This window comes from Oryctolagus cuniculus, chromosome 2 (genome assembly GCF_051225735.1).
Source record: "Oryctolagus cuniculus isolate XC-2025 breed Fujian yellow rabbit chromosome 2, ASM5122573v1, whole genome shotgun sequence".
In the NCBI taxonomy this organism is placed as follows: Eukaryota; Metazoa; Chordata; class Mammalia; order Lagomorpha; family Leporidae; genus Oryctolagus; species Oryctolagus cuniculus.
The window spans coordinates 40,915,042-40,942,776 of record NC_142868.1 but is presented as its reverse complement, the minus strand read 5'-3'; the positions used below and the strand labels follow the sequence as shown (position 1 = coordinate 40,942,776).

The following is a 27,735-nucleotide window of genomic DNA, read 5'->3' as shown; positions in this document are numbered from 1 at the left end:
GCACTGCAGGGCACCGAACACAGGCACGCATCAGCGCCTAAAAACCTCCTCACAACATGGCGAAGAGAGGACCCGGATTCAGTTTGCCTGATTGATAGAACTTGTAAGCACCTGTGGGCAACTCTAGCAAGCAGAGCAGAATGTGTGCCGCGGGGCACCGAAGACAGGTGTGTATCAACGCCAAAAAATAAAAAGAAAGGGGGATCTGTGGGGAGCAACTCGGACTAGACTAAGTTACTGGAATTAAGACTTATTCTATGCATCTGCTCTCCCACAATATGGCGCTGGGAGAGGAGAAAACAGCTTCTACGCAGCTGCCTCTTGCCAACTTGAGTGATGACCTCCAGGAGCTGATCCTGCTCCTGATTGGAGGAGAGCAGCGTACTCGGCGTGTGGGCAGCCGAGTTGGGATTGGCGGAAGAGGACTATAAAGGAGGAGAGAGACAACATGCACCAGGAACATCTATCTGAAGGAACACCTGTGCAGCCCCCGAGAGAGCCGGCCGGTGGTGTGCCGCTCCCCCGTGGAAGTGGGGAAAGTGGCCAGGGGGAACCGCCCTTCCACGGAGGTGGAAGGGTCGGTAGCCAACCCGGGAAGAACCAGCAGCAAACCCGTGGAGGGCCAAGCAGACAAAAGAACAGCGCAGGGTCCTGTGTCGTTCCTCCACGAAGAGGGGGAGCGACAATACTGGAAATCAGATAAAAATATTTTGTGGAAATTTTTTGAGTTCTGAACAAGATGTTTAGAATTGCAGATAACATCTTGTCCATTACACAAGGCATTTTTATTTAAAGGCCACTGTCAAATTCTACTCAGATCATTTCCCCCCAGCAATAGAAACAGCAGGCCCAACGTGGTCCTTCCACTGAAATGCATCACAGCTAGGTAATTCCTGCATTGCTGCTGGCCAACATAAAAAGCCATTGGTTTTGGGGAATTTGTGCTGACCGTTTTTATTTTTAGTTTTTTAAGTGACAAGCCCTAACATAATTACAACACAAGCATGGAATACCTATTACTTACTATAAAGTGATTTGATGAGAATGGACCAAGAATAGATCGAATTGTGTAGTGAGCTGATGTTCCCTTTTAGCTTTGCATTATTCAATTCCTTTCAGAATTTTAGGATGTTTCAGAAGTCCGGATAATTCCTGTCTCCTCATTTCAGTGGGGAGGGAAATTTTACATTTTAAATGTGCCTTACAACCACACAATTCCAAAGAATAAAATGTGAGCCAAATTCTTTTACTTCTCTGTGCACTATGGCCTGTAGGCCTGCAACAGAGGGACCTTGCTCTGGTTCCCATGATTCAGAGCAGAAGTTCTCAGCCAGAGGTGACTTTGCCTCGGCATTTGGAAATGTCTGTACACGGTTTTGATTGTCAGTCCAGGGGTGTTGAGATACTTCTAGCAGTGAGTGGATGGAAGCCAGGGTTGATGCTAAACATCCTCCAGTGCACAGGATGGTCCTGTATAGCAAATAATTTTCAGGTATAAAATTTTAATAATGCCTACAGTGAGAAACTCTGATTTGGTAGGGCCACCCTCCTTTACCATGTATGCCACACTCCATAAGGTAGGGTAGCTCTTGGCCATGGAGTTTTGTCCACCTGGAACTTGGTCCCTATTCTGAAGCTGTGTTTTCAAAGTATGGTCTTAGACTAGCAGCATCAGCCAGCACCTGTGGTTTTGGTAGAAAGGCCACTGTGGGAATTCATCTAAGCATTAAATCAATTGGGAAATCTAGGGACAGGGCCAACAATCTACGTTGTAACAGGTCTGCCGTGTGATTCTGAAGAATGTTAACATTTAAAAACCATTGTTCCAATGAGTGAAGAATTCTGTATTTGAAATGAGCATATACAATTGTCAAGATACAAGAGTAGAATGCATTTTCTTTGACAGCTTGTTAGCTTGATTTATAACATCTGAATATGTAGACATATGGTATGTGGGTCTCCATGTGTACTCTTGCTCTAGGCATTGGATCATATTCTTGCTTAAATTTCCTTCTTGGTGTTTGGATTCCAAGGCTGCAGTTGAACCATTTTGAGCCTGCAGTCCCTGCACAGACTTTTAAGATGCAGTGAATTTAATGTTTAATCTTAGGTAACATGCTTTGTGCTCTATTGCTCTCTACACAACAGGACTTCTTTAATTTGTCATTTGATATAATACAGAAAAAAGATGTCAAGTACTGATCATCAAACAAAATTTAAATGACAAATACCACATACCTTTTAATACCACGATTCACATTATATGCATAGTTGTAAAAGTGGAAAAACACAAACATTGTTGATGGCTATGTATATTGGTATTGCTCTTTGAAGGGGAAATTCATACTAATCAAAACTTTACATTTTTATTCAGTGATTTTCTTTCTAGGCATTTGTTCTAAAATCAGACTTTGCATGTAGGCAAAGGTGACTGCTTAGAAATGTTAGCTGCTACTATTTTGTTAAAGCCAAAAATTGAAAACAGCTTATGTGCAGCAGTAGTGGACTGGTATGGTAATGTATAAACATCAACATAATGCACATGAGACAGCCATCAAAACAACATGGCGCAGGCTCTTAATGAAGGAGCGCCCTGTAGTCTTCCCTCGGTGAGCGGTGGTGCTCGGGTGTCAGGCCATAGGGATGCAATTACCAGCTCTGCCATCTGCTTGCTGTGTGACCTTGGGCAAGTTATTTATTCTCTTTGCCTCCATTTTTTTCACCACCAAAATTAGGGAATAATAGAGCCTACTTCGCAGAGTTGAGTGGATGCAATATAATAAAACAAGTTAGTCTTCTGTGCTTGTCATATAGAAAATAATTAACACATGTTACCTGTTATGCAGAGACTTTCAAGATAAATCACTAAATGAAAGTATCAGTAACACACAGAACAACATGTGTAGACAAAAAGGGGGGTGGAGTTTGTAAGCATGAACTATAAGAAATGTTTGGCAAATATATTTGAATCTTATTTAGTAATTGTTTCTATGCAAGTGGGATGGGCAGAAAACAGTTTTTTCACTGGTTAGTTTTTGTTACTTTTTCTCAATACAAAAGTATTTTTTAACTTTTAAAATTATTTAAGGAAACCCATAGATTGGTGAAGTTAATTTTAAAAGTACATAAGGGGCTGGCGCCTTGACTCATTTGGCTAATCATCCACCTGCAGTGCCGGCACCCCGGGTTCTAGTCACGGTTGCTCCTCTTCCAGTCCAGCTCTCTGTCGTGGCCCGAGAGGGCTGCGGAGGATGGCCCAAAGTGTTTGGGTCATTGCACCCGCATGGGAGACCGGGAGGAAGTACCCGGCTCCTGGCTCCATAGCGGCCATTAGGGGAGTGAACCAACGGAAGGAAGACCTTTCTCTCTGTCTCTCTCACTGTCTATAACTCTCTCTCTGTCTCTCTCTCACTGTCTTAACTCTGCCTGGCCAAAAAAAAAAAGTACATAAGGAACTTAAATAACCCAACAGCAAGAACACAACACCATTAAAAAAAATGGACTAATAACATGAGTAGACATTTCCTGAAAGATGACATAAATGCACAATAGGTATAAGAAAGAGTGCTCAACATTGATAATAATGAGAGAGATGCAAATTAAAATCACAGTGACGGGGCCAGCGCCATGGCATAGTAGGCTAAGCCTCCACCTGCAGCTCCAGCATCCTATATGGGTGCTGGTTCGTGTCCTGGCTTTTCCTCTTCTGATCCAACTCTCTGCTTATGGCCTGAGAAAGCAGTGGAAGATCGCCCAAGTGCTTGGGCCCCTGCACCCACATGGGAGACCCAGTGGACGTTCCTGGCTATAGAATGGCCCAGCACCATCTGGGGAGTGAACCAGCAGATGGAAAACACCATTCTCATTCTCCTCCCCCATCTGTATCTCTGCCTCTCAAAGAGATAACTGATTTTTTTAAAAGATTATTTATCACTTCACACCTGTTAAAGTGGCTATTATGAAAATGACTAAACATTTCAAAAATGTTGGTGAGAATGTAGAAAAAGGAAAACCCTTATGTTCTTGGTAGTAACTTTTTATAAACAATGTGAAAGCTCCTCAAAAAATTAAAAATAATTACCATATGATTGCAGAATCCCACTCCTCAGTGTACATCCAAAGGAAGTAAAATCAGCATCTCAAAGATACATCTGCACTCTCATGTTCAATGCAGCATTACTCACAGTGGACAATATGTGGAAACATTTTTTGCCAGATGGATGAATGGATAAAGAATATGTGAAACGCGTATAATACAGATTATTCATCTTTTAAAAAGAAGGAAATTCTGCTATTTGAGATAACCTGGGGGGCAATATGTTAGGTGAAACAAGTGAGACAAATACCACATGATCTCACTTATATGTGGAAACTGAGAGCTCATAAAGGCAAAGGGTGCAATGGCGGCTGCCAGGGAATGTGGGAGGGGATACTGGGAGACCAAAAGAATACAAAGATTCAGTTACTTGAATTTGAATAATTTGTGGAGATCTATACAGCATGGTGATGATAGTGACACTGTATTTTATGCTTGTAATTTGCTAAGATTGATCTTAAATGTTCTCACCACAAAAAAGGAAACTGAAGTGAGGAATGTGTTATTTTGTTTGATTATGATAACTAATTTTTTTAAGATTTATTTATCTGAAAGAGGCAGATAGGCCAGTGCCGTGGCTCAATAGGCTAATCTTCCGCCTGCAGCGCCGGCACACCGGGTTCTAGTCCCGGTCGGGGCGCTGGATTCTGTCCCGGTTGCTCCTCTTCCGGGCCAGCTCTCTGCTGTGGCCCGGGAGGGCAGTGGAGGATGGCCCAAGTGCTTGGGCTCTGCACCCGCATGGAAGACCAGGAGGAAGCACCTGGCTCCTGGCTTCGGATCAGTGCGGTGTGCCCGCCGCAGCACGCCGGCCGCAGAGCCATTGGAGGGGTGAACCAACGGTAAAGGAAGACCTTTCTGTCTCTTTCTCTCACTGTCCACTCTGCCTGTCCCCCCCCCCCAAAAAAAAAAAGGCAGAGAGAGAGAGGTCTTCCATCTGCTGGTTCATTCTCTAATTGGCTACAACGGCCGGAGCTGTGCTGATCCAAAGCCAGGAGCCAGAAGCTTCTTCCAGGTCTCCCATGAGGGTGCAGGGGCCCAAGCACTTGGGCCATCTTCTACTGCTTTCCCAGGCCATAGCAAAGCTGGATCAGAAGTGGAGCAGCCAGGACTCGAACCGGTGCCCATATGGGATGCCAGCACTGCAGGCGGCGGCACACTATGCCGCAGTGCCGGTCCCTGTGATAACTATTTCACAAATGTAAACATACATCTAAACATCAAATTACCCATATATATATATATACATTTATATATACACACATAACTTTGATTTGTCAAATATTCTTCAATAAATTTGGGGGGAAGAGAGTAAGAAGAATTGCAGATGCTTAGACTCTGTATGGGGGTGGAAAGAACCCATGTGGAGTAACTGATTTGTTTATATTGGGCCATAGGATGGCATTTCTGGTGCAAACAGATTTACATTTGCACAGGAAGGAACGTGCAAGTGTTTAAGAATTTCTTAGGGAAGAATTTTTTATAATAACACACCCATCTTCCTAAAGATGAATTTCTTTAACGTTCCACCTGATGTAACAGATTCAGAATGAATTGCCTTTCTTGTCAGAAGCTCAGGGATGGAATGCAAAACCATCCCACGCGCAGTGCTCTGCGTAGCTCATCTGTGGGGTCTCAGCAGGGAACTTGTGAGTTGAAAGGCGGAGGTGCTCTTTGCGATGGTTTTCGTGTTCAACATTGATGAAAATCTTGTGCTGAATCGTACTCTGCAAGCGAATCCTGTGTTTTCCTGTCGATATCTGACGCGAGTAACTTGATTAAACAACACAATCTGGAGTTGATCATTCCTTGGCTTTTTGCAGGTGAAAGGCCTGGATTTAGAAGGCCCAAAAGTAGTTCTACTGCAGGAAGGAGTTCTTGAGATGGGGGCATCAGGAGAAGCTCTGAGCTGATGTGTGGTCTCCGACTTTCCTCCTCCATATCCCGTTATGCCTCCACAATACAGCACTTCTGGGTTGATAGAAAGCCAAATTCTCATTTTAATCAAGGAAATGACAAATTGTCCTTCAGTAGGGTTTTTGATGTCTCAATCTAACAGTTTGTTCAGTTTTCTAAGTAAATTAAGATCTTATTCTCTTTTTACCGGGCAATCAAGGTTTATCGTATTTGTTGCAGAATCAAATGTTTGAGAGACTGTTTTACTTTCCTTGTTTGACATTTATTCCACAATCAAGTGTTCTCTTTAGAGCATGTTCCCATTATCTTTTTAAAAGTACCAGAGTTATTTTTTTTTGGGAGAAGGGGTGTTCCTTTTTTTTGCTATTATGTGGTTATAATGTATAAGGTTTGTTTATTTATTTGAAAGGCAGAATTAGAGGCAGAGAGAGAAAGGTCTTCTATCCGCTGGTTCACTCCCTAGATGACCATGACACCCAGAGCTGGGCTGATCCAGAGCCAGGAGCTTCTTCCGGGGCTCCCACATGGGTGCAGAGGCCCAAGCATTTGGTCCATCTTCTGCTTTCTCAGGTGAATAGCAGAGAGCTGGATTGGAAGTGGAGCAGCCAGGACTTGAACTGGCACCCACACAGGATGCCGGCACTTCAGGTGGCAGCTTTACCCACTGTACCACAGCCCTAGCCTCTATAATAATTTTTAAGTAATAATAAAAAATGAAGTGATATTTATTTCAGAGCCACCAACTAATAGAGCACCTAAAAGACATCCTGTAGAAATGAAATTGACACTTAGAGAAGCAATGACTTTGGACAGCTTTTTATTCTATATTATTCTTTTCCTTTCCTTTATCATATCTTCCTTTTTTTCTTTCATACTAATCATTGAGTTCTCTATTTAACAGTTAACCAAATCAAACTTTTCTTCCCTTCCTCTGCCCCCTTCACTTTAAACTTGGTGTGCTACTAGAACCTCAGTATTTCTAGATTGCTTCGTGTTCTTCACAGTGCCTCGATGTGTTTCTCTGAACGCGTCCACCAGGGAATAATTCCATATACATGTCAGTTTCTGCATCACAAACTCCTGTCACCCTCAACTTTCATCAGAGGAACTCACCTCCTTTTTGAAAAGAAAAATAGAAGCTACCTGATGTGAATTCTCTTGCTGTACTGCTCTTCGCTTTTCGGTACCAGCAAAATACCTGCTGCCTCTTTTGTTGCCTTTCAGTTCCAGAAGAAGTCCTGCTTCCTCCTGCTTAACCCATGCCCTGTACCTCATCCAACCTTGATAGCATCAGCTGACAATTTTTATTTAAATTAAAAATCCAAGGGGCCGGTGCTGTGGCGTGGTGGGAAAAGACACTGCCTGCAGTGCCGGCATCCCACATGGGCGCTGGCTGCTCCACTTCCAATCCTGCTCTCTGCTATGGCCTGGGAAAGCAGTAGAAGATGGCCCAAGTGCTTGGGCCCCTGAACCCGCGTGGGAGATCCAGAAGAAGCTCCTGGCTTCAGATTGGCACAGCTCTGGCTGTTGCAGCCAATTGAGGAGTGAACCAGCAGATGGAAGACCTCTCTCTCTGTCTCTGTCTCTCCTTCTCTCTCTGTGTTAACTCTGACTTTCAAATAAATAAATCTTTAAAATAAAATCCAAAAGGCTTTGTTGACATGGATTGCCTAAGAGAAGATCCGACTACTTGATGAAGAATAGGATACTTTAGGCAAACCCCAGTATTTTTGAAACTCCAGGCTTTAAATCTTGGATACAGTGTAACCATATTTACCTGAATGATCACATGACACATATGCAGGAAAGCATTGATGGAGATTGAGAATACAAAGTGTTATCTTGCTCCCATCTCTTTTCCAGAGTTGTTCTTCAACTTTGAGGAGAATGGTGTGCAATACATTGATAATTTTTTACTTACAAGTTTTATTCTGTCTAAATACAGTAAATGTCATTTCAAGAAATTGCTATATTGAAGAACTGGCAAGAAAAGAGGAAGCAAAACTCAGCTTGATAAATTTTATTTTCCTTTTTTTCCCTGTCTAAAGTTGCTCTTCTTTTGAAGCTATTTGAACTTTTACCTTGCATGTTAGAATTCTGACAATTCATGAAATTCAAATACATATCAACAGAAAAATGACTTAAAACAACTGTAAAATTTGGATCTTCATTACCTCTGTAATACTTTTTAGCAATTTCCCTTCTTGATAATCACATTCCAGCACAAACTTACCCTAAGCCAAACTCTCCTTGAAATACTGTTTTTTTTTTTGTTCTAGTTAATACTATTGGTTGAACTCTATAATTAACACACAATTATTCTTAGGTGTTTAAATTTAACTGAAAAGTGATCCCTATTAAGTATAAGAGTGGGAATAAGAGGGAGGAGATGCACAATTTGGGACATGCTCAATTGGACTTGCCCCAAATGGTGGAGTTAGAAATGTGCCAGGGGATTCCAATACAATCCCATCAAGATTGCATGTACCAATGCCATCTCACTAGTCCAAGTGATCAATTTCTGTTCACAATTGATCACACTGATAGGTCTAAGAGTCAAAGGGATAACATAAACAAGACTAGTTTAATACTGATAGAATAAAAAAGGGAGAGAATGATCCAACATGGGAAGTGGGATACACAGCAGACCCATACAATGGCAGATGTCCTAAACAACACTCTGGCCTCAGAATCAGCCCTTACGGCATTCAGAACTGGCTGAAGAGCCCATGAGAGTATTTTAGGCATGGAAAGCCAAGACACTCTGGCCAAAAAAAAAATAAGTAAACCTAAATGAAAGATCTCTGTGAGTGAGATCCCAGTAGAAAGACCGGGCCATCAAAGAAGGAGGTACCTTTCTCTGAAGGGAGGAGAGAACTTCCACTTTGACTATGACCTTGTCTAAATAAGATCAAAGTCAGCGAACTCAAGAGGCTTGAGCCTTGGCAACTCATGACTAGAGCCTAGGGAGATTTCTGACGCCATAATCAAGAGTGTCAAATTAAGTCAACAACAGGAGTCACTGTGTACTTACTCCTCATGTGGGATCTCTGTCCTTAATGTGTTGTCCAATGTGAATTAATGCTATAACTAGTACTCAAACAGTATTTTACACTTTATGTTCAGTGTGGGTGCAAACTGATGAAATCCTTACTTAATATATACTAAATCGATCTTCTGTATATAAAGATAATTGAAAATGAAAAAAAATACTGGTTTCTGATTTAATGTTGCTGCTGCTGTTTAAAAAAATTGTTTGAGAGTGAGCTCCCTTCTATTGGTTCACACCACAAATGCCTGCCATAGCTGGAGCTGGGCCAGGACTATATTCAATCCAGGTCTCCTATGTGGGTGCAGGAAGCCAGTTACTTGGGACAACACTGCTCCCAGCAGGATGTACATTGGCAGCAAGCCAGAGTCAGGAGCCAGAGCTGGCAATCACGCTCAGATATTTTGGTGCAGGATGCACACATCTTAACCAGCATCTTCACAGCTAAATTAAACACCTGCTGCAAACGCTTCTTTATGAAACAGAATGAGTACTAAATAATGTATCTTCAAAGATCATTGTGTTTTGAATATTTAGCTGGTGTTTGTCTTATATCAGCGACCCATCTGTGACCCAGTGGATACAGGACCAGGACAAAGGCCAACACTGGCTGACATTACACTCCAATTGGGAGAGCCTCAATGGAACCACTTTGCATGGACTGCTGGTGAATGGGTAAGAACTCTTTTCTAAGAGCTGTGTGGACTGAGATGGTAGCAAATCTCTCACCAGGGCCTGCCTTCCAGTTTTAATTTAAGATCCTAAATTTATCACATCAGTAAAGAGAGTCTATAGAATGACTAATGGCCTTTATATATCAAAAATTTTAAATTGTACTTATTTTTTTTCCTGGGTAATTATACCTTTAATCATAGTTACAGCAGCAGTCATGGTGAGGGGGGAGGACCTTGCGTTCTAATCTTGGAGGTTTCTCCATATCTTACTCAAAATCGGCTCTTTTGTCTGCATTTCCTTCAGATACTTTAAAGGGAACTGGATAACAGAAGGAATTAAAGTAATGATAACTCATAAAACTCAGTTTTAAACACAAAATGGAGTTATAATCAAGTATGATTAACTCTCCCCTAAAAATTCATGGTGTCTTTTTAAAAATTTATTTACTTAAAAGGCAGAGTGAAGGGGAGAAACAGAGACCTTCCAACTACTTGTTCACTCCCCAAAATTGCCACAACAGCCAGGTCTGAGCCAGGGGCTCCAGTCTGGTCTCCCATATGGGTGACAGGAACCCAAATACTTGAGCCATCACTGCTGCCTCCCAGGCATTAGCAGGAAGCTGGAATCAGGATCCAGAGCCAGGACTTGAACCTAAGCAATCAGATGTGATATGTGAGTGCCTCAACCGGTGTATTAAATTCTTTTTCAATGTTTATTTGAAAGGCCTAATGACAGAGGAGGGGAGAGGAGAGAGATCTTCTATGTTCTACTTCACTCCCCAAATGGCCACAGCAGCAGGGCTAGGACAGGCTGAAGCTAGGAGCCAGGAACTCCATGCAGGTGCATTAGTAGGGAGCTGCATCAGACGTGGAGTAGCCTGGACTTGAACCAGCACTTGATAGAGTAAATGGGCATCCCAAGTAGTAGATGACCCCCCTGTGCCACATATTACTCCCCATCCCCAGCCAGTATCTCAGCTATGAGGCCAAATACCTATCCCAAATTGTGGCATCTTAAGCAGGGTTCCCTCTTTTTTCTATTGGTGGACTATAGAAGGAAGACAAATTGAGGGAATTAACTTACTAACCTTCTATTTCTTTATAGGCACCCAATAGATAGTGTTACATAAATTGACTCATTTAATCCTCACAATAGACCTGTGAACTAGAGATAATTATCCTATTTTTACTGCTGAGGAAATAAATGTTTGGAATATTTAAGTAGCTTGCTTAAAGCTTGAAGCCCACAGATGCTGATAGACTCTGAACTTCATCTGGTTCCAAAGTACTAGGGAAACCAACTCCTAAGAATTCCAAAGAAAACAAACTAAAGGTGGGCCATTATTCCTTAGAATGTCTTTACATTTTCCCCATAGACCAAACTCTGTTGTCAAATATCTGAATATCTGTAGGTTGATGCAGTCCTCCTAAATATTGACCTGAATCTTTCACCAGAGTGATTTGGGAATGTCAGGCGCTTTCAGGTCAAATAAATGAATAACTTATCCTAAACTGAGAACTGGTAGACCTGGGTTACTAACCAGATTGTGGTCCTATATAATCATAGTTTCTTACAAGGAGTCAGAGTGGACAGTCTTTGACAGCCTTTCCTATTCCTAAAAGCTAAGATGTTTCAATCTAGCAAATATTAACTAATGATTGAGTATCTCCTGTATACCAGGTTCAGTGCTAGGCTCTGAGTGTATGTAGAAGTGAATGAACAAGGTCCCAGACCTCAAGGAACATACACTGCGTGAGTGGACAGAGAGAAAAACACAGAAACCATTTCAGACACTGGGGAATCCTACAAAGAGATTAAAGGTAATGAGGTAGAGATTAATGAGAGAGAGAGAGGACTTCAGATGTGGAAGATAGAACACAGATAAGCTTTTCTTGTATTATATATTTTATTGTTTCTACCTGCCCCACAAACATTTAGCAAAAAACAAAAATACAGTAAATATGGGGAAAAGAGCAATGATATTGAGGGGTGGATTTCTAAGAATATAATAGTTGTGAAACTGCCAAAGAGGTCTTTTTCTCCTTTTAAATTTATAGTATGAATTAATATTTCATGATTGTAAGGGAAATTTGGGGCCAGTGCCGCGGCTCACTAGGCTAATCCTCCGCCTTGCGGCACTGGCACACCGGGTTCTAATCCTGGTTGGGGTGCCGGATTCTGTCCCGGTTGCCCCTCTTCCAGACCAGCTCTCTGCTGTGGCCAGGGAGTGCAGTGGAGGATGGCCCAAGTGCTTGGGCCCTGCACCCCATGGGAGACCAGGAGAAGTACCTGGTTCCTGCCATCGGATCAGCGCGGTGCGCCGGCCGCAGCGCGCTGGCCGCGGCGGCCATTGGAGGGTGAACCAATGGCAAAGGAAGACCTTTCTCTCTGTCTCTCTCTCTCACCGTCCACTCTGCCTGTCAGGAAAAAAAAAAAAAAAAAAAAAAAAAAAAAAAAAAAAAAAAGACCTTTCTCTCTCTCTCTCTGCCTCTCCTCTCTCTGTGTAACTCTGACTTTCAAATAAATAAATCTTTAAAAAAAAAAAGGGAAATTTGGTGATTAAAATTTAACTTACCCCAAACTGAATTCTCTGTAACCACAGTGAGAGATCCTTAAATATGCTCTGCGCTCTTGCCTTGAAAGTATAACTTAGATTTTTAGGGAGTTCTTCCATCCGTATCACCTCCTATCAGTTCTACCTACAGTTCTGATCTTGCCATCTGGAGATACTGGAATAAATTTAATCACCTTTCCTCCTGTCGTCTCATTCATCCACAATTCAACCTTGACAGTCTTCATAATACTTTTCTTTGAGTACAAATGTTCTATCCACTCATGTTCTTTAAATTTTTGAAGTAGTATGTTATTACTCTCAGGCTATTAACTTTTGGGGAGCACATATCCTTCTCTGTCATAAAAATCTGACATGTTCCCGTCACGGTTTAGATTCTAAGTGGTAGCACAATTTCCTCCGCCTCCCTCTTCCCCAAATCATGGTTTGAGCCAACTTTGTGGGTATCATCAGCCACCATGATGTGGGGAAATTGTATTATAATGTTAAACTAAAAATATATATAAGTACACATTCTCCATATACCTCTGTGCCAAGATGATACTGGACCACATCACTACCAGGATTCTATGGGTAACTATTGCTTAAAGTAATGTGACCTCTTTTAACAGTCCTTTCACTGTGTCCTTTCACTGATAAAGTGTTTCAAGTGAATAGTAAAAACGTAATCTAATTTATGCCACTTTGCATTTTCAAATCTAGGCAGTCCTGTCAGAGTGGAAGTAGGATTTCTCTTCTGTGTAGTAAACAAGGTAAGAGCATTAGGGGTATGACAATGAGATGTGAACTTAACTGTACTGGCCCAAAGGAGAAGTGATCATTTGTACGTGGCAGCAAAGAGCTCAGCCTTTAATCTAGGTTTGGCAGTGACTCAATCATAAATTCTTGCTCTTTGGTAGACTGTGGGCGCCGCCCTGCTGCCCGGATGAACAAGAGGATCCTGGGAGGTCGGACAAGTCGCCCTGGAAGATGGCCGTGGCAGTGCTCTCTCCAGAGTGAACCTAGTGGACACATTTGTGGCTGTGTTCTCATTGCCAAAAAGTGGGTTCTCACAGTGGCTCACTGCTTTGAGGGGTAAGTTGTACATTTTGTTTTTGCTTTGCATGAGTCTATTCATTGCATCTCTGGAAAATTCTCAATGGCATGTGTAACTGAAGCCACTTCAGTGCAAAAGTCACAGTCCATCTACATTCCAGGTGTGTATCTGCCTAGAGTTTTCTGCCCTCAGTGTTGTCATTCTATATGCATGTTGCTCATTTATTGGCACTGGATGTATATTGCTTTTGACTCATATCCTAAGGAGGGGAGGAAACAGAACTTCAGAAAATTGACTCACCAGCCAGTAGGAGTCTCTTTTCTAGATCTGTTAACTGTATCACTTACATTTGAGTTGAAACAGATTACTTACTTGCATACTAGTGAGATTCGGGTCAACTGGTAAGTAGTCTGAGAAGCGGAGTTAAAGGTACAATATGTGTATTGGTGAGGTTCTTCAGAGAAACCAACAGGAGATACATGGAGGGTGGGAAGTGAGAGAGAAAGACATTGATTGATTCTAAGGAGTTGGCTTATGTGATTGTGGAGACTTGGGGTGACCCACGTCTGAGGGGGCAGGCTGGTGAGTCAGAGACTTGGCTCAGAAATGAGCTCAGAGAGTTCGAAGGTCTCTGCTGGCAGAACTTCTCAGGGAGGCCAATGTTTGTTCTATAAGTCTCCAACTAATAGAATGAGGCCCACACATGTTATGGAGGGTAATCTACTTTCTTCAGAAGACACCAAGTTAAATATTAATCTCATCCAAAAATACCATCACAGAATCATACAAAAGAACACTGTAATAACCACTTGGGCGCTGTGATGCAGCCACATGGATGTGGAATAGTGATCATCTCCACGTGCCTAACAGGAGCGGAAGGGCAAGACCAGGGGGAAACCTACCCCAAACTGACCGTGTCACTGCCGAAGCCCCTTGTCGGTTCTGGCTGTTTATTTCTGTGACAAAAAGCACTACAACAACCTAACTATTTATTTTACACACAGAAGATTCTGGGGAGTCGAGCGTGGACAGGATGTGGCTGGCACATTGTGTCTCTGCTCTACATTATTTGAGGCTTCAGTTGGAACGTGCCAAGGTTGGGAAATTGGAGCCATCCAAAGTCAGGTAGCCAGTGCTGGGTGTTTACTGGGACCCCAGCTTCTCCCGCTGTGGGATTCACATTATGGTGGCTGGCATCCTCCAAAGCAAGCTTCCTAAAAAGGAAGGGAGGGGGAAGGTGTATTACCTTTGCTGGCCCAGCCTCCAAGGACCTGTAATGCAGCTTCTATTGTGTGGTTGGTCAGAGACTTCCTAAGACTCACCAGATTCACAGGGAAGAAACACAAACTTTCCCTCTCGGTAGGAGGGATGTCAAAAGAGTAGAAGACAGATTTTGCCAACCAACGTAACATTTATTTTATTCTATTTATTTTTAATAATTTCACTTTATTCAAAAGTAATATTAAATAATAGCAAAAATTTAAGACAAAATTAATCCCCGTTCTGCCACCTAATTAAATTATTTTTATGTGACCAAATTAATTTCTAGAAAAATGCAAATTCACTTTTGGTCTATTTGTCTATGATTAATTTTGCTTAGCTTTTCCACTTATTGTGCGATTGTAATTAAATTAACTAATTTTTCTGGGCTGCATCTTCCTCTTCTGTGAAATGAGGAAAATAACAGTCACTACCCAGGCTCCCAGGATTGGTATAGGCATGAAGTGAGATAGTCTATCGAAAGCCCGAAGAACCATGCCTAGCCTCAACCAGTAAGAGCCCAAGAAAGGAAAATACTTTCTCAGGTTTATTTTATTTGAAAGACATAGTACCATAGAAAGAGAAGGTTAGATAAAGAGGTCTTCTATCTGCAGTTCATTCCCCAGGTGGGCAGAACAGCTGAAGCTGGGCCGTTTCAAAGCCAGGAGCCTGAACTCTGTCAGGATCTCCCAAGCATTTGGGACATCTTCTCTGCTTTCCCAGGCACAAACAGGGAGCTAGATGAGAAGCTTAGCAGCTGGGAGTTGAACAAGCATTCCTATGAGATGCTGGCATTGCAGGTGGCAACTTAACTCACTGACCCACAAGGCCAGCCACCAGAAAACTTCTCTTTAAAAAAAATAATGTTAAAAATACACTTCCTGGCCAGCACCGTGGCTCACTAGGCTAATCCTCCGCCTCTGGCGCCGGCACCCTGGGTTCTAGTCCAGGTTGGGGCGCTGGTTCTGTCCCGGTTGCTCCTCTTCCAGTCCAGTTCTCTGCTGTGGCCCGGGAAGGCAGTGGAGGATGGCCCAAGTGCTTGGGCCCTGCACCCACATGGAAGACCAGGAGGAAACATCTGGCTCCTGGCTTCGGATTGGCACAGTGCATCAGCCATAGCGGCCACTTGGGGGTTGAACCAATGGAAGGAAGACCTTTCTCTAACTCTGCCTGTCAAAAAACAAAACAAAACAAACAAACAAACAAAAAAACAAACCACTTCCTGTATTTTCCCTTAGTATTAAAGCAGGAGAATGCTGGCATTTTTCTAGTACTATTTATCTTTTCCACACTTTGTTTCTCCGACTTCCTCACCATCCTTAAGGTAACCCATTACAGCCTAGTGGATGATCTTCTATAGCTGTAAACATAATTTTTCCCACAGGGTGTTATTGTTAATTTTTACAATTTGAAATCACACTCAATCCTTCTGTTTGTTTCTGCTCCTGTAGCAGAATATCATTGTTATCCCGCCAGGGTAATTCCCTTTGGAAGCTAAATGACATTCTGTAAAATAGATTTACCATGACTTTTCTGTTGTTCCTCAGTTGACGGGCCTTTAGTTGAATTCCAGTTTTAACAATACTGCAATAAACCTACTTATACAAAGCACTCAACTACTGGTACTCTTCGTTCTGGAGGGCAGAGAACCAGAACATACATTTAGCTCCAGGTGGGGGTCACAGAGATGGGTCTGTGTTTGTTTCTTGAGGTGCTAACCTAATGAGGAGACAGGCATTCTAGCAAATAATTAGAAGAAAAGGTGGTAAGTGCCCATAAAATGGAAATGTGCATATGCTTGCTCATTGTGTGGAAGCATAAGAAAGTAAAACCAATACCTCTTTCTGAGAACTTTGAATGCGTAAGACCCAGAATGATTGGGAGAGTCTGCATAATATCTTAAGAAACTCATATACTGAAATGTTACTGCTTTGGAAGGGAACAGATGTTTCTAGCTGTCTTTTCCAGTCCTGATTTGTAACTCCAGGAAAGGCAGAAGACTGTATCAGCAATAGAACATTTATCAACATGTGATCACCTAAATGAACCCAACACCCTTTATATGCTAGCTAGTCCAGTTTCATCCACCGTTTTTGTCATTTCCATATATGGCATCAAGTTTCCTCTTTCACTGGCAGATTTATAAAGTTCAGAGATCTTGCAATACAGAAGAAATATATGCTTATAATTAAGGGAACGGATGTGATATCAAAGGGCTTGATGAAATTTCATGGGACACTACACTTAACAAGACTGTCAAGAGGGGCCTGGCCTATCCACAAGGAGTTAGAAATTGCCTAACTTCAAACATGCCTTTGCTTGAGTATGTGCTAATGACCATGGTTCTGTTTTACAGTCTCTCCAGTGGCCCTGCAAGCTTCTCAGAACTTTTAATTGTAAGCCTTACTCTCTGCTGGAGCCATCAATTGCTGTAATTAATGGGATTTATTTCATATCCTGATCCCATACTTTGACAAGGCCCAGCATGAACCATCTGTAGGTCTTCTCAGACTTTCTCTTGTAATTATATTGGTGGAAAAAAAGGACAAATTTGTTTTGCCCTTCCACAAAGAAGTATTTAAAACTCCCAAATGGAAATTAGAAACATGAGCTACTAAGTTGACCAGATAAGTCCCATATCCCCAAATAACAATTAAACTTCAAAAGTTCTAAGGAAGAAAGACTGATTTTTAGTAGTAATTTAATAAGCCATTTTCCTGCCTTTCAAAATTTAAGAATAAACTTCCTAGGATGGCACACAACCTGTGGTGGTGAGAAGCACAGAATTCTTCCTTAGTAAACATCCAAGACAAATGGTCTTCCCAGCTCCTCGCACCACTTTTAATCCTGTCATTTCACCCATGTCTTGATTTCTAATTCAACAGCTCTTCAGTGCGACAAGGTTTTGCCAGCTTCTCTGAACTTCTCCAGTTATCTCAGTCCTTCAAGTTCCTTCTTTCTTCCTCTCTTTGCCTGGCTTGCCTGGTTCTCTAGGTTTCTCACTTCAGACCTTCCACCAGGACCTTGAACTTCTTCATCTTTAGATCTTTGCAAAACACAGGAAGACTCATCAAGGTGAATATCACATTTTCTAATCCCGTGTTGAAGCACTTCAGCAGTGAGGAAGAACATTACAGAAGAGTGCAGATGATGGGGCCGGTGTTGTGGTGTAGGTGACTGGCCACCACTGTGGTGCAAGTTCCAGTCCTGGCTGCTCCATTTCCAATCCAACTCCCTGCTGACATCCTGGAAAATGCAGCAAAAGATGGGTCCTTGCAGTCCATGTGGAAGACCCAGACGTAGCTCTTGTTCTGTCTGGCCCAGCTGTGGCCGTTGCAGCCATCTGAAGAGTGAACCAGTAGAAGGATGCTCTCTGTCTCTCTGTAACTTTGCCTTTCAAGTAAGTAAGTGCATCTGTAAAAAAAGAATGGAGATTGGAGCCAGACTTGACTTTCAACTCAGATGAACTTCACCCTTAATATTACTCAGGAATAGCCTTGCATCCTGCTAGACAGCTCCCTCTCCTCCACAGAACAAAACATCTGTCCTTACTTGACATCCTTCCCTGACCTCCAACAGTCTTGCAGTACTCAGAAAAGGAAGGAGGAGGGTTGGTCTGTGACTGAGACCATATTGTGCCTTTAGGATTACCTCTTTTTCTTCTAGGTGTTTATGAATGATGCCAATCACTTGCAGGTTTTTTCCATTCCATCTATTTTTAGGGTTGGCTCCACTCCCACTGACGATAAGGTCCACTGTGACAGGGTATTTTAGGCACTATGTTAGACTCACATCTTTCTTGGAGGTACTGAGAAAGCATGGATTTAAAGATTCCTAGGTGACCCTAACCTGGCCCCTTACTCCCTATGAAGGTGTTCTCTATCATCTTCTCCAGTTGGAAATTTCCAGGTCTAGAATGGTGGCCAGTTGTGGGCCAACCCCCATAGTTTCTTGAACTTCCAGAAATTGGGAGATCCCTTACCACTTATAACTTGTTAAAAGAAAAACTTTAGACAAATTAGTTGGCAGAGTTTAGTTGAGCAAAGAATGATTTGTGAATCGGGCATCTCTCAGAATCTGAAAAAGGTCAGACTTACTTCTTCCGGTCTTGCTACTCCAACTCATATACATTGCACCTGCACACCTGACCATGACTGGGCAATATCCTCCACCTGACTGCTGAGTTCAAGTCATCTGGTCATGTGTCTTAGGTGAGTATTTAACACAATGTGACAATTCCAATATAGTCTTGTAGTCAAGTTGCCTTTCCGTCCTCGGAGGCAACTCTTCAACAGTTTCTCCTTTCTCTCCAAATCTCTGACATGCTGCACTGAATAAAATAGGTGCCATCCTGGCTCTGACTTTGTCTTACCCCTACTTAGAACAAAGTACCTGAACCTTTGGTCACAGTCCCTACTTTGCCTTGAGTTATGATGACAGATGTGTCCCTACACCTACTGCAGGGTAATCATATCCCTTTTCCTATTTTCAGACTTAACTTCAAAACCTTCATTTCTATCTTGCATCAAGGACCTCTCCGTTTTTGGGGGGGAATCATTCCCTTCAGCTGCTATATATTAACATCACTAACTTAAACTTCATTGTTTTGACTTGGCATCCATCTTCAGTTATTGATCCATTTGAGCTGTTATTGTAAAAATCCTCAGTTTCCCACATCCTGTCTCCACTTTTCCATGTCAATTTTCTCTTCCACCCACTCTTGTTGGGCTGTTCAGGAACGACACTTAACAAATTTCTGATGACTTCCATTTTGCCAAATCCAATGGTGAATTTTCAATTCACAGGAACTCTCCCCACTGTGTGATCACTACATCCTTCTTGAAGTATTTTCTTCACTTTTCTTAATAAGAAGACACATTTGTGCTTTCCTGTTAATACATTGACCCACATCTCTTTCCTGTTTTCCAGTGTTTCCCTTTTAAAATTTTTATTTATTGTTTTTATTTGAGGGAGAGAGAATCTTCATCCGTTGATTCACTCGGCAAATGCCTACAATAGCTGGGGCGGGGTCAGGCTGAAGCTGGGAGTGTGGAACTCAATCTGGGTCTCTCACGGGCAGTACATTTGCAGCATACTGGAATTGGAAATTAACCTTGGTGTTGAACCAGGAGCTCTGACATGGGATGATGGCATCCCAGGTACTGTCACACCCACCCCAGGTTTTTTTCTCAGGCCATTGATTGTTTGGGTGCTCCAAGGTCCAACTCTTGACTTTCTTATCTGTTTACATTCATTGGTCTCATGGTTTCAAATACTTGTTGGTATCTAAGCAAATATGAATACCAAGTATTGACTGCATATCATATTTGAAAATCAAGAAAAATATTTGATATTCAAGTTTATATGTCCAGCTTTGCTGCTTTCCCCCAATTTGCCACTACCACCCACTAACTTCAGACAGGTTTTGAAATGCTTAGATGAACTATCCATTTAAATGTGTTAAAAAAAAACCCTACTTTACAGGCCAAAATGAAACTTTTTCATTTCTTTTATTGATCAAATAGTTGTATGCTTTACAGAACTTCCCCATATCAATAAATATTACCTAACCAGCCCATTTTTGGTGGGTTTATAATCCCTTCAGTAGTTCTTTCAGTAGTTGGGACTGTGACTTTTTTTGGAACTAGAAACATTAATACAGCTACAGTGGATCAATGATTCCTTCCCAACTCCTCCCATGTTTTTGGACTACAGTTCAGCATTTCAATCTGTTAAGTATTTGTGTGGTTTTTCATTCACATGGGAGATGAGTCTCCTGGATATTTTCTAATGATCATTCTCCTTGAGTAGAGACACTGGTATCAAAGGACACTAAATAGCTCTGTTTTGTTTGAGAACATAGTTCTCTGCTGTGGATAGATGACAGCCACAGATAGTTTTCTTCTTTTCTTGTTCTTTTTGCACTTTATTTCACAAAGAGCCATTGTTTAATTTTTTCCAGCTTTTTCTTTTAAAGAGTCCCCTGTCCATTTTATGACTAAGAATTTTTGACAATTGCCATGGTTTGTGCTACTTTTTTAGTTGAGTAATTTGGGAAAGGAACATATAATTTTGGCACATAGACTACCCTATCTCTGAGCTTTATTTGCTTTAGGAGTCTCTAGACATGTTATAACTTTTTTCCCCTTCAAAACATTCTGAAATCTGATTCTTGAAGGTCTAAAATATATATTTGTGCCCTTCGATTGCTTCTTCTGGACCCTGGAGTAAGAGAAATTTTTCACTTTTTTTTAAACACTTTATGTAATTTTATCACTAATGATTAGTTCCCCGTCATATCACGGAGATATGTTTAGGAAAGAGAAAGCATCTTTTTCCATTGTCTCACTCATCACTGAGCCTCCATCCATGCTTTCCTTCCTGCCCAGTGCCTAAGTCCTAGGTTGATATCTGTGGATCCTATTCCTTGTTTCAGAAAATTTAGTGGAAAAGCCACAGTCTGCAAGCTCAAATGGCCAGCATGCTAGTCTGCTAGCATTATTTACTGCCTTTCTGACTTTGTATGAGTCACTTGTCTGCTCTGAGTCGCTGCTTTCTCACCAACATAGCTGGTGATAAGATTATTTGAAATACTATAGGTAGAAAAACTTGGAAAGCTGTAGAGATCATATGTTAATGAAGAATCTAGGATGCCAATCGAGTTTGCATGTTGTGTATTTGAAAATTTTAGCCAGCATTTACATTTGGGAATACTTAGCATAAAATCCAGGACTGGGGCTTTGCTTCAGCAACTGGAAGACCAGGCTGCACTGAGCATTCCAACAGGACAGCAATTAATTGGAGAGGCAGAGGGCCCTCAGGATGGGCAGGGCTTGTGGTCTGATACAGCCGTGTCTCCTCAAACTTTGTTTTGCCGTCACCTTATTCTAAAGTCTGGTCACCATGTCTGTTTGGATAATTCTTTAAAAATACTAAAAACATGCACCATATTAAAAGAGGTTTCTAAGATCTACAGAACAGAAAGGATACTATAGTGACATACGTCTTAGTGCAGATGTGGTAGCCTAACTACTCTCTGTAATAATTTAGCTGTGCTACTTTTGGAGTAAGTCGTGTAAAAACAAATGGGGTCATTTCTATCTCAACTATTATAAATTTCCTTTGTGAACAGTAAACTGATTACATAGAAGATATTTAAAACAAACTCAGGATAAGAGAAGGAAAATTTTGTGCTTTCTAGAAAAGATAGGAAATCTCTAAACTTAGCTAGGTGCATTAAGTGAAAGCCTGCCATTTTCATATGTAAACTAGAGCTAACCCATGTGACTGGTCATCGCATCCAGAAATGTTGTGACTGCAATTCTGTGTAAATTCCTCTGGATGTCACAGTGCGTCTGATATGTAAGTAGACAGGCTTTCTTTCTGTAGTTGGTCATTCATGAATTTTAAGTTGACATTACATGCTCTCAATTTTATCACTAAAGTATATTCATTATGTACCTTATATAAAGTAAAAGGTAACAAACATAAAGCAAATTACACTCAAAATAGGAATTTCTGAGAATGAAATACCATCTAGAAGAAGAATGAGAGGATACATAGCCTCTTAACATTTCCCTTAGCCATTTTCCTTGAGGTTGGTGGATTGTCACCTGGCTTCACCTTCGCCTATCTGCTTACCCTCAGAGAATGAGGATCCTTGTACAAACTTCTTTTTTTCCCCCAAAGGTTTATTTGAGAGTTGGTTGCAGAGAGAGATCTGTAATGGCCAGGGGTGAGCCAGGCCACAGCTGGGAGCTTTTCATAGTTCTCCTACGTGAGTGACAGAGGCCCAAACACTTGGGTCATCCTCTGTTGCTTTTCCTAGGACATTAACAGGGAGCTAGATCAGAAGTGGAGCAGCTGGGACACCAGCCCACTGGGAAGCTGTTCCTTTTATGTTGAAGATGTTTAGATGCTTTGCTTGGCTTCTTTTCTTTGTAGCCTAATGTAGCTGTTCTTTGAACTCATAGTAAGTTTTGGAGGCGTTCATGTAGCCTGAAATCATCTTCCCTTCCTGTGCTTTGACCCAGAGGCGGGGCTGTCTCGGTCATTATTCCCGAGTCAGTCTTTTTAGCATATACTTAATATATCACTATTTCATTGAAACACATATCCCTCACTTCAGGTACCCCTTTCAAACAAAGAGTTACTGTTTTTCCAGACTGAGTGGAAAACTTTTTTCACATCATATGCATATCAAAAATAACAGTGTTATTGCTGACTACAAAAAAAGCATGTAAATTTCCTGTGTGCTTTTTTCTTTATGGTTTTGGCTGACACTAGTGCCATACGGCCAGTAGCTTCTGTGGCAAGAGACAGTTGGGTACAATTCATAATGGCTAATGGTTTTATGGGCACATTTTTTACTGCTAGAATAAATAGAATAGAGTAATTAAGTCTGGAATTTTGATGTTGCTTCATCTTGTTACATATAATTTGGAATGTTCAGCTGTTTGCAATACTGCTTATGACTTAAGCAGCTGAATGAGCATCACAACCAAAATTTTGTTAACTTGATTCAAAGGCAAGAAGTTAGTAAATAGGAAGTAACTTGAAATAAATCATTACTTAATTTCAGATGTCTTAAGTAGTAGAGCCTCAAGTGAACACTGAATTTCACAAATGGTCATGCACCAAATGCTCTGCATTAAAACCAGAAAGGAACAAGGTGAGGAAGGGAGGAAGGGGGGAGGGAAATAGATTATATATATAGGAAAACTGCCATTATTTCTGTACACACATACTAGATCTAACTGTACTTAGAAGTGTCCCACAGCATAAGCAGTACCTTAGGGGCCAGAGTTGTGGCACAGCAGGTCAAGCCACTGCTTGGAATGCCTGCATCCCATCCTGGAGTGCCAGTTCAAGTCCTGTCTCTACCCTACTTCCAATCCAGCTCCCTGTTACTGCAACTGGGAAGCAGCAGATGCTGGTTCAGGTACAGTTCCTGCCATCCACATGGGAGACCTGGATGCAATCAGCCTGGCCCAGCCCCACTCGTCGTGAACATTTTGGGAGTGAACAAGCAGATGAAAGCATGTGTGCACTCTCTGTCCCTCTCTTTCACTCTGCCTTTCAAATAAATGGATCTTAAAAGATATTTAGAATTTTAAAAGCTCTCCAGATGACATTATGCTTTGTTGGGAACTACTGGTTGAAAAAAATGATTGATTTTTATGGCCAAATCAACCTACTTTAGTTGCTTTGACCACAAGCTCCCAAGTACAGTGGCAGCATTGCTGGCCCAGAGCACAATAGTATAAGGGAGTATCCTCATTAAAGTCCCACCACTGACCAATACCATGGTCTAGTAAATGCCCATGCCTTAAATCCTGGCCGATTCTGAAGAAAGGAATGAAGAAGGGAGTGGTGAAAATAGACCAGTCCACAGGATTGGAGTCTGCCACTAATGGATGTTTTCTAAAGCCTACATTGAGCCATAATTAAATACTTCTGAGGATCCCATTATGTTCCAGGCATCAGGCCTTGTGAAAACAGTACAGATGACCCGCAAAGCTCCTGTTCTCACAGATGGCATCTTGGAGGAATGTTACGATGGAATAGACAAATATATCTGTGTCACTGATATCAGTGATTATAAGAAAAACTAAAGCAGGGTCTGGGGCAGGCATTTAGCCTAGCAGTTAAAAACCTGGTTAAGATGCCCACGTCCCATACGGGAGTTCCTGGATCCAGTGCTTGGCTTTAGCTCTTGACTTCAGCTGCATGATGATACATATCCTGGGAGGCGGCAGTGATGGCTCAAGTGAGGAGTTCTTGCCACACATGTGGCAGATGTGAATTACATTCCTGGCTCCTGGCTTTGGCCTGATGTAGCCTAGTTGTTCTGTTTGGAAAGTGAACTAACATTCGGGATCTCTCTCTGCATCTAAAATAAATTTAAAAAAACTAAAGCAGAGCCAAGAGTGGAGTGATAAGCCTGGAGTAAGGGTTATCTGGAGTAGACATGAAGGACAGTTCTGACAAGGTGATGATGAGACCTGGATGAAGATAAGGAGCAAAGACAGGAACTGGGTGAGAGCTTGGGAACTGCAAGAGCAGAGCCCTGGAGATGGATGCCCTTGGCATATCCATAAATGTAAAGTACTGGGGGTTGGAATAGAGCATATCGAATAGGGTCCAGAATTTGTCTCAAGCGTGATGCAAAGTCCTTGTGGAATTATGAGCAGGAGATGGACTTGATCTAACTACCATGAAGGATATTAGTTACAGGAGCTAAGATTAAAAGACCACCGTTTGGGAGGCTATTGCAGTGGTCCATGTAGATGGGAGTAGCTTTGATTGGGATTGAAAGTGGAAGAGAGAAACAAGGTACAAAATACACCTTTCAGAGTAGGAGTAGCAGACTTGCTGTGGCAGTCAATATTGGTTATAAAAGAAGGAAAAGATTCATCCAGGTCACAATGGTTATAAGAAACAATTGTAAAATGTATTCAGGGGCCGGCGCTGTGGCTCACTAGGCTAATCCTCCGCCTTGTGGCGCCGGCACACCGGGTTCTAGTCCCGGTTGCCCCTCTTCCAGGTCAGCTCTCTGCTGTGGCCAGGGAGTGCAGTGGAGGATGGCCCAGGTCCTTGGGCCCTGAACCCGCATGGGAGACCAGGAGAAGTACCTGGCTCCTGGCTTCGGATCAGCGCGATGCGCTGGCCGTAGCGCGCCAGCTGCGGCGGCCATTGGAGGGTGAACCAACGGCAAAAAGGAAGACCTTTCTCTCTCTCTCTCTCTCTATCTCTATCTCACTGTCCACTCTGCCTGTCAAAAAAAAAAAAAATGTATTCTGAATGCTTAAACAATGCTAGATAACATGGTCAGCTCTCAGTAAACCTTGGCTATTATCAAACCACCAAATGAGTGTTTTGAATAGAAAGGGGCACTCAAGTCTGCAGCTCAGAGGAGAGGACGGAGCTAGGGAAACATGTCTGGAAGTCATCCTGGTACGGGTAGTATTTAAATGCATTGGACTGAATGAGATCATCAGGAGTGTGGAACGAGAAGAGAAGGCAGAGGGAGGAGTCCTGGAACACTTCAACATGGACACTGGGAGCCTGAGGAGGAGACTGAGAGGGGAAGGTCCAGGAGATGGAGGAAGTTCCAGAGCATGGCAAGAACTGGAAGTCCACTGAAGGAAGAGTTGTAAGTGGGAATTGACTAAAATATTGCTGACAAGTGTTCAAAAGTGGACTGCAAGACTGACCATTGGAAGTTGTGGGGACTTTTGTAAACGCTTGTCTTGAACTTGGCAGTTTTCCCCTGAATATTTGACGTTTATCTAAAATACTTGCTCAATTGTGGAAGGACTTCTTACGCTTGACTTTTTATTCTTTTTCACTTTTCTCCTGCCTCTCTCTCTTACTCAAGGATTTTCATTATCTCTCTCAGGCTATGAAATAACTAACTACCCTGTCTGCCTTTAAAACTGAACAAGTTATTTTCAAAAACCCCACTCAAGAAGCCTGAGCTTTGCTTTCCACAACAGTGATACAGCACTTATTTGCTAATCGCGTGGGCCATCATAGGCATGCTGCATATACTTGTATGAATACATTAGGAGGTAGGCATGGAAACAGCCCTTATTTACATATATACATATATACACACATATATATATACATATATATATATAGTATAAATCCCATGTGAATTTAAAAAGGTTAAGTCTGTTTAAAAATGCCCATAGTTCTGAATTCTTACCTTAGGAGAGAAAACGCTGCCCTTTGGAAAGTGGTGCTCGGCCTCAACAATCTGGACCACCCGTCAGCGTTCATGCAGACACGCTTCGTGGAGACCATCATCGTGCACCCTCGCTACAGCCGTGCCGTGGTGGACTATGACATCAGCATCGTGGAACTCAGCGAAGACATCAATGAAACCAGTTACGTGCGTCCTGTCTGCTTACCCAGCCCCGAGCAGTCCTTGGAACCTGATACATACTGCTACATCACAGGCTGGGGCCACATGGGCACCAAAAGTGAGTGAGGCTCTTACCAAGCGTGCTTGCCTTTCAGCTTGTAACTCAAAACAAAGCTCTTTCTAGGCTGTGGCCATAATTCCCCAGGTAAAGTAATGCATTGTTGGTGGATATGTCACACTGTCCCTCCCATTCAAGATCCATCCAAACTCAGAGGCAACCTCAACAAAATCTTCTCCATACCTCAGCATCTCTCTCCAGTGAGCCACTAGTCATGTCTTAGGTCCCATCTTGCATGGTGGCTCCAACTGTTCAGCTGTGGCCCATCAGTGACTTGAGCTAGCTGTAGGCACACACACTCAGGGCCTCTCTTTAGTGGTTACGCCACTCCACTTCAGGAAACTCATACTTCCAGTTCAGCATTATGATCTTATCCACAGCTGTGGCACAAAGTGAAAGTCCTTCTCAAAAGAAAATTGATTTTCTCATTAAACTGATTAAAATAATTTGGCTCTTTAGTAGATTCAAATACACAAAACTTACAAAAAAACTCAAAATGTGTACTTTTGAATCTCAGTCCCCCACTCTAAGTATAATGCTCTAGCTTTCAGCAGTGATGATGTACATGGGCTTCTTGTTATTGATTTTAGGACCTGCCCAATTTGAAGGATTTTTTTTTCTTTAATTTTAGATATGTTCTGAACTAGGCCAAGTTTCTTTTATGGCCAATTAAAGGATGGAAAGGAAAAGTCTTAAGAAGTTAATGACTTTTTCAGAAAAAGCTCATATGTAAAAATACCCAAGGCAATGTCAGACAATGAAATGTCACCATATTTGGATTTTCAAAAGCTATAGTTGGCACTGTAACATAACAGCAGAGAATACCCTTTATATTACCTCTCCTTAGATCCCTTCCATGATATCTTGGAAACAACTGTGCTAAAACAATGATGTACTAAATTGTCCATACCACATATATAGTGCAGCATGAAGAGCGAGACTGACCTTGACTGTACCACTTTCAGGCTTATTCTAATTGGAAAAATAATCACAGAATGGATATAAGAGTAAAGGCATTAAGTAGCTGACCTGCTACTAGTACCCAACAAATATGCTGCTGATCATGCTTTTGACAAGAAACTTCTATTGTCTACATCATTGCTTTTTTTCCAGAAAAGATTTTCAATAAAGTGGGCTGTACAC

At 42.0% G+C, this 27,735-nt stretch overlaps 1 protein-coding gene across 4 annotated transcripts in view; it reads left to right on the top strand.

Moving 5' to 3' along the window:
• The window catches only part of CORIN (corin, serine peptidase), a 322,611-nt gene that overhangs the window by 288,431 nt on the left and 6,445 nt on the right, over window positions 1-27,735 (top strand). For all 4 annotated transcript variants that reach the window (XM_089325378.1, XM_070068193.2, XM_008248573.5 and 1 more), the window contains 4 exons: window positions 9,618-9,734; window positions 13,009-13,058; window positions 13,206-13,380; window positions 26,321-26,592. In XM_089325378.1, the coding sequence (XP_089181504.1) occupies window positions 9,618-9,734; window positions 13,009-13,058; window positions 13,206-13,380; window positions 26,321-26,592 (614 nt within the window). The remainder of the gene's footprint in view (window positions 1-9,617; window positions 9,735-13,008; window positions 13,059-13,205; window positions 13,381-26,320; window positions 26,593-27,735) is intronic.